Source organism: Schistocerca nitens, chromosome 5 (assembly GCF_023898315.1).
Source record: "Schistocerca nitens isolate TAMUIC-IGC-003100 chromosome 5, iqSchNite1.1, whole genome shotgun sequence".
NCBI lineage: Eukaryota > Metazoa > Arthropoda > Insecta > Orthoptera > Acrididae > Schistocerca > Schistocerca nitens.
Window position 1 is genome coordinate 824,795,457 of NC_064618.1, and position 15,404 is coordinate 824,810,860.

At 38.6% G+C, this 15,404-nt stretch overlaps 1 protein-coding gene across 10 annotated transcripts in view; it reads left to right on the plus strand.

Moving 5' to 3' along the window:
* LOC126259791 (transcriptional repressor CTCFL) overlaps positions 1 to 15,404 on the plus strand; it is a 149,528-nt gene that overhangs the window by 10,457 nt on the left and 123,667 nt on the right. For 8 of the 10 annotated variants that reach the window (XM_049956799.1, XM_049956807.1, XM_049956801.1 and 5 more), the window contains 3 exons: positions 8,767 to 8,913; positions 11,223 to 11,339; positions 11,459 to 11,568. In XM_049956799.1, coding sequence (XP_049812756.1) covers positions 8,767 to 8,913; positions 11,223 to 11,339; positions 11,459 to 11,568 — 374 coding nt within the window. The remainder of the gene's footprint in view (positions 1 to 8,766; positions 8,914 to 11,222; positions 11,340 to 11,458; positions 11,569 to 15,404) is intronic. The other 2 variants (XM_049956805.1, XM_049956806.1) reach the window with 2 other exon arrangements.

Consider the following 15,404-nt stretch of genomic DNA (forward strand, 5'->3'; position numbering starts at 1 on the left):
TTGCATGTAACAAAGCAGGTACATGATACAGTTTGTGGAGAGAGAGAGAGAGAGAGAGAGGGGGGGGGGCAGTGGGGGGGACATTTTGCAGTAGGACTATTGTGGCAGTGTTTCTTTGTTTACACTGCACACTCCATCTGGCAACTGACAACTCTGAGGTATTGATGACATAGATAGAACACACTTGCAGTTGCCAGCACTTCTCTGTAAACACTATATATTGGTATCACATGTTTAACACAGTATAGGTTGTTTGCTTTGTGCTGTCCATAATGAACATTGGAATTGCAAAATAGCTGATACTATGTGTGCACTTAAGTGAATATCAATGCTAAATATTCGGTGTGCACCAGGAAGCACTTTTTACAGATAAATGCAGCATAATGAAGCTGTTGGTAGGTGTGTCCTGATACACTATCTCTTGCTACTGCTCTTTGTCCACAAATTTCCTTGTGATGTACACACTACTATATACCTGAATAGGAATTAAAAACTTATTGACAGCTAGTTGTTTACAGGCCAGTTACCATGGTAACAACCAATCATAGCACGAGTTTGGCCACACCATCCCAGTGCACAGTTGAGCGGTCTAGGGAGAGAGGGTGCTATGCCACAAAACTTTTAAAAAAATTGAGTTTTTGCCGTTTCTTGTATACTCCTGTCATCTGTTGTCTGTCATGTGAACTAGAATGATATGGCGTAGTTCCCACATTTTGTGCAATAGATATTCTAAGTTTGGCAGTATGTCCTCATCAGTATTGTGAATGAGAGGAGGTACTATCCTACTTACTGATCTTGTCTGCTATGTCGGTGGCAGAGTCACCAACATAGGAATTTTAAAGATTGTTACACAATTCTATCATATAAGAAGGCTATGATGTTATTTAATTTTTGCTTTTACATCTCTCTTCTTTTATGCAAATTAAACCTAAATTGTTATTTTGCCACACTTTGTAATGTATATGATATATCATTCTTTTGGTAATGGAAGTGATATTTCTGGTGTCCCTGATGTACCGTATTTCAAAGAAACATGGATGCTTGGGTATCATGGAACACTGAAAGTGGTTGCAACAAACATATTCATAACCCATATGAATGGAAGAGAGAAAATGTAAAGAAGAAAAATATTGGACATTAATACATGAATTATAAAATCAGAAAAACAAGTACAGTGAAGCAATAAGGACCTGCATATGACTGCAAAAACAAATCGGACAGTTCTAAATTCAATTGGTGCCCCGCTATTCAGTGTTAGATGAAGATTCTGAAAACATATTATTTTGTGAGTTTTACAAGCTATAAGAGGACAGCATTCGAAGTACATGCCTGAATGGTATTATTGAGTGTGAGGATTGCAGTCGAGGGTATGCTAAAAACTGTAATGATGTAGGAGTGAGTAGAAGAAAAAACTCATAAGCTTATCATGTGATAATGGCTACTGGTACAAAGCTTAAAGTATGTTTAAAAGCTTTCTGTGACATATGCAGTTTCGTGGAAAAGAGTGTCAGCAGCTAAAGAGACAAAAAAATGTTTAATATTGGTGAAGATGTAGACATCTAGGCATGCCACATATGAATAGAAGGTAAAGCATGGCAGTGTTATGCATAAAATAAAAACTTGATTGTGTTAGAGATGACATTAAAAAGTTTCAGAAACAGTGAAATCATTATTCACAGAATGAAGTTACAAATAAATTGTACATTATAAGTGTGAAAACTGTGGCTGAAATGCACCATCTGTATGAAAAAGAATGTCAAGATTCAGGAGTTTTCCCCATAAAATAAGAATGTATACTAAAGTTCTCAATGTGAGTTTGATGTAAGCTTTAAGTTACCACATACAGACACTTGTAAAACTTGTGAAAAGTGTGCCGCTCTTAAGATGGCTAATATTGCCTTGAATGTTAGGCTATACCAGCTGAAAGTTGAAAAAATGTACTTTTTATTGAGGGAACATACAAAGGCTTGTTCCAGTGATTATAGTGAATACTATATAATCACCTATGATTGGGAGTACTGCGTAATCACCTATGATTTACAACAGGCACCGCTAACACCAAAAATTCCAACAGAGACATTGTTCTACCTAAGGCTGTTGTGAGTATCCTGCATCCTGAATCATGAAAGTGGTCAGTGATCCCCTGTATGTTCACTGAAAGAAAGAGTTATTTCCCCTGCCCTAGGCTCTTTTACTTTACAAAAGAAAAACAACGCAATGATTAATGTGTTTGATTCCCTCATTGCTAAAGGACTCTGTGATGCTATTTAACATTATTTCCTTGTTTCTGAACATACCTATTTACCAAGCAATTGAGATTTTGACATGATAGAAAAGATACTTCGAAAGCTAGATCATACTTTTACACCTGACCAGTGGTAGGCCTATAAAGTTTTGTAAAATGACAGAGTCAAAGATCAGATTTCAGAAATTTTCAGCAGTTAAACAATAAAATGGTAAAGAGTTGAATTGCAGTAACTGTGCTACCTTTAATATTGGTAAAATAACTGCTCTGAAATTTTATAGACAGCCACGCATGCTGTTTTTCAAATAAACTTATTCTGAAATAGAACAGTGGAATGAATTGGAATGCTTCAAGAAGATGCCAGGTTTTCGCTCAAAAACCGGAAGAGAAAATCTGCTTGATGATCCTTACATAACAAAATTTCTTGAGAAATGCCATTATTCTATCCATTCAGATGGCCTATATCACCTGTGGAGTTAAAAGACCTCATGGCAATAATGTATGATTACATTCCCCAGTTTTTAATGGTGTTTACCAAAAAATAAAATTCTCAGAAACCTTGGACAGTGGAGATACACCAGAAGAGATATAAATTTGTTTTTTGTAGTTGACATGTAAGTCTCTTAATATGATTCACATTCAGAAAACAGTATTTAAGCGAGAATAAAACTCTGTGACATACCAGTATAAAACGTTTGGTTTTTGATACAAAAACTATACCATACATAAGTATTCATAATGAATGCTTTTTTAAGTTGACATTTATATTTTTATGTATGTGGTGTGTGTTCTTTTGGACACGTTGGAAAGAACAAACATCATTGTGATCCTCCAGCCACTATGAAGAATCAGCATCAGAGGTGGGCATAAAATGGTAACTGGATCCTTCTGTCACCTACCGGACTGATATCCTGATGTAACTGAAAACTTCAGAGAGAACCTCAGTTCGCTTGTACAGAGTTCCCCAATTGTACTGTAATGATTGGTGGAGCTTTTAATCATCGAACTATCAATTGGGAAAATTAGTTTTGTTAGTGGAGGGCATGATAAGACATCCTGTGAAACAGTATGAAATACCTTCTCTGAAAACTATCTAGAACAGATAGTTCAGAACCCCACTCATGATGGAAATATATTGGATCGAATGGCTACAAATAGACCTGACCTCTTTGAGAATGTCCACATCGAAACTGGTCTCAGTGACCATGATGCCGTTGTGGCAGGCAACAATGATTAGAAAGTACAAAGGGCAACTAAAACAAGCAAAAAGATATATATATATATATATATATATATATATATATATATATATATATATATAACAGAGGGAAACATTCCACGTGGAAAAAATATATCTAAAAAGAAAGATGATGAGACTTACCAAACAAAAGCGCTGGCAGGTCGATAGACACACAAACAAACACAAATATACACACAAAATTCAAGCTTTCGCAACAAATTGTTGCCTCATCAGGAAAGAGGGAAGGAGAGGGAAAGACGAAAGGATGTGGGTTTTAAGGGAGAGGGTAAGGAGTCATTCCAATCCCGGGAGCGGAAAGACTTACCTTAGGGGGAAAAAAGGACAGGTATACACTCGCACACACACACGTATCCATCCACACATACAGACACAAGCAGACATATTTTCAGTATGTCTGCTTGTGTCTGTATGTGTGGATGGATACGTGTGTGTGTGCGAGTGTATACCTGTCCTAATATGTCTGCTTGTGTCTGTATGTGTGGATGGATACGTGTGTGTGTGCGAGTGTATACCTGTCCTTTTTTCCCCCTAAGGTAAGTCTTTCCGCTCCCGGGATTGGAATGACTCCTTACCCTCTCCCTTAAAACCCACATCCTTTCGTCTTTCCCTCTCCTTCCCTCTTTCCTGATGAGGCAACAGTTTGTTGCGAAAGCTTGAATTTTGTGTGTATATTTGTGTTTGTTTGTGTGTCTATCGACCTGCCAGCGCTTTTGTTTGGTAAGTCTCATCATCTTTCTTTTTATATATATATATATATATATATATATATATATATATATATATATATATATATATTCAGTAAACTATATAAAAAGTCAGTAGTCTTATACCTCAATGAGGAACTTGAAACTTTCAGTACAAGACAGGAGCATGTAGAGGAGCTATGTCTCAAGTTTAAAAGAATAGTTGGCTATGCACTGGACAGATATGTACCCAGTAGAACAGTCCATAATAGGAGGAATCTCCTTCATGGTAGAGTCACTGCAAAGAAACAGAGACTACTGCATAATAAGTGTAAAACAAAGCATAGGACTGTAGATAGAGAGATGCTGAATGAAACATGTTTAGCTGTCAAGAGAGCAATGCGTGATCCTTCAGTGACTATCACAGCAGAATATTGTTAAATGATCTTTCACAACACCAAAAAAAATTCTGGTTGCATGTAAAGGCTGTTAGTGGCATCAAAGTTAGTGTCCAGACTCTAGTGAATGAGACACGAACTGAAATGCTTAAATGCTTAACTCTTGTTTTCAAATGTTTCTTTACAAAGGAAAACCCAGGAGAATTGCTCCAATTTAGTCCTTGTACCACTGGAAAGATGAGTGAAATCAGTATTAGTGTCAGTGGTGTTGAGAAACAGCTAAAATCATTGAAATTGAACAAAGCTCCATGGCCTGATGGAACCTCTATCAGATTCTTTATTGAACTTGTAGCTGAGTTAGCCTCTCTTGCAACTGTAATCTGTCTTAGATCCCTCAAATAAAAGACCATGCCCAGTTGTTGGAACAAAGCACAGGAGACACCTGTCTACAAGAAGGGTAGTAGAAGTTATCCGCAAAACTACTGTCCAGTATCTTTGACTTGAATTTGTCGTAGAATCTTGGAATGTTTTCTGGCCTCAAACATGGGGTATCTTGAACGGAATGACCTCCTTGCCAATCAACATTTATTATGAAAACATTGATCATGTGAAACCCAACTCACACTTTTCTTACATGACTTACTGAAAACTTTGGATTGATGTAGTCAGATAGATGCAGTTCTTTTTTACTTCTGAAGAGCATTTGAATCAGTATCACAACTATCCTTATTGTGAAAAGTTCGATCATATGGGGTATTAAGTGAAATTCGTGACTGGATTATCTCCATCCCTCAGTAGACACCCTAGTTATCATATCACTCTGCTACTTCAGCCTCCATGTAGCAGTTAGCTGTGGAATGTAGCAATCAGCTGTGGATGACAATTGCAGCCTACAGTATAATTATTATGATTTGTTCTTATAAGCTTTGTTTCTCAGTGGTGTGTGTTTCTTATACAGAATGTGTGAAGCGAATTATGAAATCATGTAGGAAAATTATAAGATTCAGCTCAATTCTATATGTTAAGGAGAATGTAAGAGTGTGCTCGATACAGAACTACACCAGACCCATACTGCACTTACATGTAACTGACAGCATCCCTCCCTTTCAAGCTAAACTGACGACCACTTTGTTATTCTGATCCCAGAATAGTGTGTTGCACATTGGTGAATGTTACATATTCGATCGTAAAATTAATTTGTCTTGACTTAATCTAGATGGATGACTGAAGACGATGTAAATGGAAATAGTCACAAAAGTTTAGTTATGGATGAGGCAGTTGGCTGGTTGAGATTTTTTAAAAAATATTTTTATTTTATTTTACCGGCGAAGACAATGAACATGAGGTAAGTTATAATGCCTACCACTTCCGTGGCATTTAGTGAGTTCCACATTTCATCTGCTGTTAACACTAACGGGACCTCTGCTAGCAGTGTATGAATTAAATTGGGCAAACTTATGGTTCGTATGTTGAGCAGTTGTCAGGTGCATGTGCTGTTTTCTGCAAGGAATAAATACCTCAACTTTGGCATCTGCACCATGAGGATGGTAGAAACTTTTACAGCACCCTGGATATTTATACAATCAAAAGTTCCCGTAATAAGTAAGTCCACCTGGATTTGGTAGAGACGGGCTGTCAGGGAGCACAAACACCTTTACAATTGGAATGGCTAAGGAAACTAACCAACCTAAAGGCTGCTACAAGAAAGAGAACACATCCAGTAAGCTCAAGTATTGTTGTAGATTACATAAAGAGAAGAGAGAACATTTTGGAAGATGTCACTGGGATTATATGTCATTCTGAAAATGATGAATACATGGCTAGTCACTGCTTATGGCAAAAGAAGAAAACAACAAATAGATCATTGGGCTTGAGCTTTACAACACTCTCAACATTTGCACATATTGTTCTCATCTCTAAAGATCAATGAATGCTCAACATAACCGATTACTGGAAGAATGAGAAAAATGTCGGAGTGGCAGCAGTGTTGGATATTAGAAAACTGCTAGGAAAATGCTATCATTTTTACCCTCACTTTCAGTAGGTCAGTGCTTCATGAGTATATTAAAACATGATTAAACCACCTTAAGATTTGACTATGTTCATTCAGTCTTGAACACTGAATGCAAGTAGAACTATACCATCTGTCAACAAAGTTGCTCATGAACATGGAACAACACTTTTCCTCCTCATGGGCTAATATAACAACGAAAATAATCAATTGCTGATAATATAATGTAAATGGACAGATAAAAAATCTACTCACCTAGTGGTGGCAGGGGAACACACACACAAAAGGATTTAACACTTACAAGCTTTTAGAGCCATTGGCTCCTTATCCCGGCAGAAGTGTTGAAGGGGAAGGAGGAGGGTGAAGGAAAAGGAGTGTAGAGGTTTAGGGAAGGGGGTACAGTTTAGAAAAGTCACCCAGAACCCCAGGTCAGGGAGTTCAGAAAAGTCACCCAGAACCCCAGGTCAGGGGAGACTTACCACACGGGATGAGAAGGAAACACTGATTGATTGTTGGGGGCTGCCTTTTTTTTCGATTTGGAGTAATAGAAATCGTGGGAGTGGCAAAAATGAGAGGCAGAGGAGGGAAAAAGATAGAAAAACGGAAGAAACGCAGGGAAAAAATTCGGAAAAATCAGAAAAATTGGCTAACAAGAGGCAATGAGTGGGAGAGAACTTCTCGCCACAAGAGTGGTCTATATTATCTGAAAAAATGATTGGAAAAAAGCCCCCAACAATCAGTCTTTCCTTCTCATCCCATCTGGTAAGTCTCCCCTGACCGGGGGTTCTGGGTGATTTTCTGAACTGTACCCCTTTCCCTAAACATCTCCACTTCTTTTCCTTCACCCACTACCTTCCCCTTCAGCCCTTCTGACAGAAGAAGGAACCACTGGCTCTGAAAGCTCGTAGAAGTTAAATCCTTTTGAGTATGTCCCCCTGCCGCTGCTTGGTGAATAGATTTTTTTGTCTGTCCATTTCCGCCTCATATTTATACAAATTACTGAGTGAGGTGTCGAGTTACAAGCAAGGTTGCCCTATGTTTAATAAGGGAGAGCTAACACAAGAATTAAGATTGCCCAAAAAGCGATTGTGTCATGAGATAAAGAAGGTGTACAAGGCACTAAAGCTTCCACATTTAGTCATTTGAAAAATTTAAAGATGGAAGCTGGGAGAACAAATATTTAGGATAATAAGAGTCATCTTTGAACATGTTTATTATGGTGGAAGAGCTCCTGCAAACAACCTGATCTAGAATCTCCTGTGAGAATGAAGGAGTAACAAGGATCATTGCATCCTGATCCATACATACGTGACTACTCTGCAATTCACACTTAAATTCCTGTCAGATCATTCTCTGAACTACCTTCAGACTATTTTGCTGCTGTTCCCCACTCTTAACAGCGTGTAGGAAAAATGAATACTTAAATATTTCTGTTTGAGTTCTGGTTTCTGTTATTTTATTAGGATGACCATTTCTCCCTATGCACATTGGTGACAATAAAATATTTTCACATTTAAAGGAGGAAGCTGGTGACTGAAATTTCGTGAAAAGATGATGCCACAACAAAAATGCTTTTGTTTAAGTGAGTTCCAGCTCAACTTGCTTATCATATCCATGACACTCTCTGTCCTATTTCATGACGATGCAAAACCCATGCTTGCGAGGGAATGATTTTCTAGGCTACATTTGGGGAGTATCTGTTCAATAGGTGCACACACCCTTCAAAGAGTCTATGTGATTTAGAGAATTGTTTACTCATTTGTTTGTTGTGGGATAGTAGCTATTGCACATGTGCAGGTCATAATTATATCTTGCTTGTTGACAACTTGAACACTGTATTTCCATTTTAAAATATATTTGTTTTGTATTAACTGGAATGCTGTAAATTTGATTCCTTTTTTTGTTATCATTTCATTGTAATCATTGAGCTCACCATCCACCCTAGATACTCTTGGGTGTATATTTTCCTACTTCATATTGTTAGGAACGTTTGGATTAAAGTGTTTAATGATGAATTTACTGGTATTCAGCATTCTGTTTCTTCTTTCAGTTGCCTCAGTTTACCTGTTTGCATTGTGACAGATGACAAATTCAAGTTGGTATTACTGTACAACAGAGAGAGAGAGAGAGAAATTTTTCTGTTTATTAAGATGTTGTGTGTTTTTAAGGACTTGCTTCGGCCTCTGCACTTACCGCTGTGCAGATCAAAATGGAAGGCCAAGAAAATCCTGAAACCATATCGGATATACAGAATTACCTGGAAACATTCAATAAAGAAATCCAAGGAGGAGAGCAAACTGTTCAACATGTTACAGGTACCATAAACATAGTATTTTCAGTCTCTGTAGTCAAAAGTGTCCCTAAGGAAGCAGTAGAATTTAGCCAATGAGTTATGAATTTTAACCCCTTAATATATTGATTTTTATACAAATTATATTCCAAAAAATAATATTTTTTACTTATGATTTATGTCCTATAATGAATGACATTACATGTAGACCTGTAAAGATAGCTTTCAAAGCTCAGAATAATGAGTTACAAATTTTCAACAATCACCATTAATAGTATCTGGAGTATACTCATGCACCGATCTATGACTAAAGTATCCTGAAACATAGTCATTTTTTAGTTTCTGTGTGTATGTGAAATTAAACCAAATGTTCCACTATGGTTTTCTGTGAATTGAATTGAAATCTTGGAGGAGCTGTGTGGAATAAAAGACTTCACTTTCTTTCCTTCTCATCCCATCCTGTAAGTCAAGCCTGACCCAGGGTTCTGGGTGACTTTTCCAAATCCTCCCCATTTCCTAAACTTCACCAGTCCTTTTTCCTTCTCCTGTCTTCTTTCCCCTTCAACCCTTCTGCTGGAAGAAGGAGCCATTGGCTTCGAAAGCTTGCAAATTTCTATACCTATATATGGTGTTCTCGTGCTGTTGCTTGGTGAAAGGATTTTGTATCTGTCACATTACAGAAACATTATTAAGTACTGCAAGCAGCATTTAATATAAAGTAGAGGATATGAACTGCTAGTCTGATGGGAGTGCGGACTTGAAAAATGTTGGATCTGAAAGTAATTTATGAAATAAATTGTGGTGTCACCGCCAGACACCACACTTGCTAGGTGGTAGCCTTTAAATCGGTCGCGGTCCGTTAGTATACGTCGGACCCGCGTGATTGCAGACCGAGTGCCACCACATGGCATGTCTAGTCTAGAGAGACTCCCTAGCACTCACCCCAGTTGTACAGCTGACTTTGCTAGCGATGGTTCACTGTCTACATACGCTCTCATTTGCAGAGACGACAGTTTAGCATAGCCTTCAGCTACGTCATTTGCTATGACCTAGCAAGGCGCCATATGCAGTAATTAGAATGAATTCTGAACAGACAATATTGTGAATCATGTACCGTCAAGAGCGACGTTCATCATTAATGGATTAAAGTTAAGTATCAAACTAATTACGTCCGCTTTCTGAATTCAAATTCCTTGTCATGTTCCAGACGTCACGTCAGTATAGTTCTTCCCTCCTCACACCAGCCTGCGTGAGCTAAAATGCGTGCCTTCAGCCTCCACTAGTAACACGGTGTTGGCTCTTCTGCCAACACAACATAATCATGTACAGTATGTTTCTCATTGCACTGCGACATTGCAGTTGTGGTTGCAGAAAGCTAGAAAATGTGAATGTTCTAATGAGTAATTTTAACAATTCTTCCAGTGTAACATGATGTAATTGGCAGACATTTTGCCAAGGTTGTTTTGACTACACTGCAAAAGTTTCACTGGGAAGTCCTTACACATTTTCCATGCAGTTCCTGCCTCTCCCCATGTGATTTCCATATTTTTGGGAGCCCCAAAGAATGACATTCATTGCCATTGGTTTGATTTAGATGAAGAGGTGCTCTCCTGGACACAGTCATGGTTCCATAGGCAACCGTAAACATTTTTCCACAGTGGGATAAATGTATGAATATAAACAGTCTACTTACTTTTTTCCATCTGTATGGTTTTAATTTGACTGCCACTTATAGTTCTTTATTAACTTCTGTAAATTTCTTCAGGATATATTCATAAGTGGACTGTTTTATATTCTTTTAATATGTTAAATTCCTTTTCCTTTTGTGTTAGAGAAACCTCCAGATTTACTACTGAACACTCAACAGATATTTTTTCCATCATTCTTCAAGAACTTTAATTTTCAAGACATTTATCTGCTCTTGTACATGAGTGAATCTTTTCAGTTGTTCTCTATTACATGCTGTACACATGTATTACTACTAATTGTTATGTAATTACTACTAATTGTTATGTAATTAAGATTTATTTTCATGGTCAGATAACACTTGCATTCTGTGCATAAATTCCCTCTTAATAATCTTTCTGGGGCACATATTAAGCATGGAATGATAATATGATAATGACCTATACCACACCAATGTGTGGAGCACAGTCACATGTAACAGAAAACAGCATTCACAATCAAGATACATTCTTTTTCAGTAGCCTTACTCTGTGCCCTCTTTCACTGTGATTACAGATTGCAAAAGCAGTATGAAGTCATAGTTGATGTTTGTTTTTTCCATCCTAGTTGTTATACTTGGAATAATCTCACCTTATGAACTGTTTTCAGCTGAAGTGGTTACCACTGAAGAAAATCCTGAGGAGGGAACTTATTTTGTGGACCAGTCAGGTCATTACTATTATCAAGCAAATGGTGATCAGCAGCCAGTTATGACAGTTGTATCAGGTCAGCAAGTTCTCATTTTTCTTCTTTGTGTAATAATATTCTTTTTTTGATTTGGTTTCACTCAAACATGTATTTAATACATTTATTGTGCCACACATACTGATACTCACTTATTGCAGAGACATCAGCAGAAGTAACAGATGGGGCTTCTGAAGCAACATATGTAACTATGCCTCAGGAGAGTACTCATGTTGAAGAAACCATTACAGGGTTGGAGTCATCTCAGGAGGTACAGTTAAATTATACTACTTCTCAACACTTTTCACCTCACAGAGTATTTCATCTTATTGATAGAGAAACTATGGTAGATGGTGATGCTAAAGATATGTAAGTCCACACTTAACATGTGTGCAGTTGATGGTGATTGAAAACGACAGTGAATTGACCTCCCAGTAGCTGCCGAGAGATATACATCTACATTTATACTCCGCGAGCCACCCAACGGTGTGTGGCAGAGGGCACTGTCATTACCTCCCTTTCCTGTTCCAGTTGCGTATGGTTTGCGGGAAGAATGACTGCCAGAAAGTCTCCGTGCACGCTCGAATCTCTCTGATTTTACATTCGTGATCTCCTCGGGAGGTATAAGTAGGGGGAAGCAATATATTCGATACCTCATCCAGAAAAGCACCTTCTCGAAACCTGGACAGCAAGCTACACCGCAATGCAGAGCGCCTCTCTTGCAGAGTCTGCCACTTGAATTTGCTAGACATCTCCGTAACACTATCACGCTTACCAAATAACCCTGTGATGAAATGCGCCGCTCTTCTTTGGATCTTCTCTGTCTCCTCAGTCAACCCGACCTGGTACGGATCCCACACTGATGAGCAATACTCAAGTATAGGTCGATCGAGTGTTTTGTAAGCCACCTCCTTTGTTGATGGACTACATTTTCTAAGGACTCTGCCAATGAATCTCAACCTGGCACCCGCCTTACCAACAATTAATTTTACATGATCATTCCACTTCAGATCGTTCCGTACGCATACTCCTAGATATTTTACGGAAGTAACTGCTACCAGTGTTTGTTCCACTATCATATAATCATACTTTGGAGGATCCTCCTCCTTTCTATGTATTCGCAATACGTTACATATGTCTATGTTAAGGGTCAGTTGCCACTCCCTGCTCCAAGTGCCTATCCGCTGCATATCTTCCTGCATTTCGCTGCAATTTTCTAATGCTGCAACTTCTCTGTATACTACAGCATCATCTGCTGCGAAAAGCCGCATGGAACTTCCGACACTATTTACTAGGTATTTATATATATTGTTAAAAGCAAAGGTCCCATAACACTCCCCTGTGGCATGCCAGAGGTTAATTTAATGTCTGTAGACGTTTCTCCATTGAGAACAACATGCTGTGTTCTGTTTACTAAAAACTCTTCAATCCAGCCACACAGCTGGTCTGATATTCCGTAGGTTCTTACTTTGTTTATCAGGCGACAGTGTGGAACTGTATTGAACGCCTTCTGGAAGTCAAGGAAAATGGCATCTACCTGGGAGCCTGTATCTAATAGTTTCTGGGTCTCATGAACAAATAAAGCGAGTTGGGTCTCTCACGACCGCTGTTTCCTGAATCCATGTTGATTCCTACAGAGTAGATTCTGGGCTTTCAGAAATGACATGATACATGAGCAAAAAACATGTTCTAAAATTCTACAACAGATCGATGTCATAGATATAGGCCTACAGTTGTGTATCTGCTCGACGACCCTTCTTGAAAACTGGAACTACCTGTGCTCTTTTTCCAATCATTTGGAACCTTCCATTCCTCTAGAGGCTTGCGGTACATGGCTGTTAGAAGGGTCATCGTGCTAAATAACAAAATTGCCATGTTTGCTGTTCTGAATAACAAGTTTTTGTTTTTGATGTTCTAACAGCGTAAGCAAATTGTGAGTGTTAAATTAGCATGTAGCATGGGAAAGATCAACCACAATAAACATAAGAAGATGACAGTATGGCCAGAAATGTCCACCAGTGAGAAACAGGGTGAGGCAGGGCCTCAGAGAAGACAATAACAAAATGAAGAAAGTGTTCCATATTGTGAAAGGCACTACCCGGAGCAATATCTGAGGTTCATCCATTATGCTGGAAACAACTGGATAGAGATCTACAATGATTTGACTGGTGAACTTCAATACCAGCCCGAGATGACACCGATGGAGAATAATACCACACTTCGAATGACCAGGACACTGTGAGAAAGAAGATGAAGGAGTACCCCATTGAAGAACCAATTAGAACAGTTCTTCAGAAGACAATGCCACGAGTTAAGGCCCTGCTATGTGGACTAAAATGGATATTCAATGTGAAAACAGTGCATCAAGCTCTGTTGAACTTTAGATTTAATGCCATGGCAAGACTTCACAGTCAAACAAATAAGGAGAAATCACCACTGCTTATTGTGGCTGTAGATCCATCGGAAGATGTGGCTAGTTTGAAGAAGGTAGAAGAAATCTTCGAGATCAAGTACCTCATGGCCCTTGATGTCAAGACTGAACCCCTCCCAGCAGGATTTGACATTAAACCACTGTGTTTTAAATGTGAAGGGTAAGGACAAAGTGAAATATTACACATGCTCCCCAGGTAATGCTAAATGAGCTGGAACAAATTGGCAGTCAGATCAGATATTGGATTTCCTGGCTACAAACATGCAGACAAATCAAAATCAAGTTATTGTATTTAGATAAAGATGGAAAAACTTTTTTTCTTCTGGGCATCAGAAAAATTTTGCACATAAACAAACTGTGAAAAAATAATGGTTTCCAGAACAAATGATTACTTCATTTAAGAGAAGTTTACAAAACTGAACACTTTATGGGTTGATGATGCCACCTTCAGACAGTGTAGGTACAACAGAACAGAATTAAAGGCAAATAACAGAATTGTTCCACTTCAACAGTTAAAAGAGAAAAAGCCATTCCTTAAGTCACTGAGGAGAGAACTATGACATTAGAAATAGGAAACAGCAGAGCAAATGAATGGTTACTCTGCACTTGGTTGGGCCTGTTTGCATTACTGTTTTTGCTGTCTTTCTCACCTACATCATTGTGGTCCTCCTCATGTTAGCACTCAGTTTATTCTCTTATAAAAGATACACATCCTGGCATCCAACATCCAATATCTTTAAAGGAAGTTAAATACTTTTAGCTAGCATTAATTTAGCTTCATCTACCTGGTACGAATTAAGCTACCTACCAGCCAGCCAAACAGCTGATAGCAGCGTTAAGCCCCTACATTGGTAAATGTATGCTCTACACCTTTGTAACCGGTGCCTTATAGTGGGCTTTGACGTTGTTTCCCTTTTCACCAGAGTGGCAGTTGCCAGTTGCCTCAGCAATGACTAACTTCCTCAAATTCACCCTCATATCTACATTCTTTCTCTTTGGTGTTAACTATTATGAACAAACGGAGGCATCGCCTTGATATGCCCTCTGTGACTGGTTGTGGCAAAGTTATTCATGGAGGATTTTGAAGAGAAAGCTCTGGAAAAAGCTACATTGAAGATGACATCCTTTTTCAGGTATATTGATGACACATTTGTTGTATGGCCACATGGAAGTGAAAGGCTTCCAGGGTTTCTCAAAGATCTGAAGTCTCTGTGCCCCAAGATCAAATTTACTATGCAGGAGGAATAGAATGATGAACACCCTTTTCTGGATGCCATAGTCAGGCATAAAGTGCACAATTGTATAGGACACAGTGTGTACTGGAAAGCCACCCACACTGATTTGTATTTCTATGCCTCCAGCTGCCATCATCTGTCACACTGGTTCACAGAGTCCATGCAATGAAGGATAAAGAAAGCCTACCAAGGTTGCACAGCCACCTTAACGACTTATTCAAGAAGATGAGTGTGGGGGAAGACAAATCAGATGTGCTTCCAGACAGAAGACACAGGCCCAGCAAATAGAAAACGACGAGGAGCATGACAGTGGCGTATTTGTCATACACCGATAAAGTATCAAACAATATCACCAGAATCTTGATTCAGTGTAACATCAGATGTGTTTTCTGTCTACCCTCAAAATGCGTACTCTGTTAGGGACAGTGAAGGATGACTTCC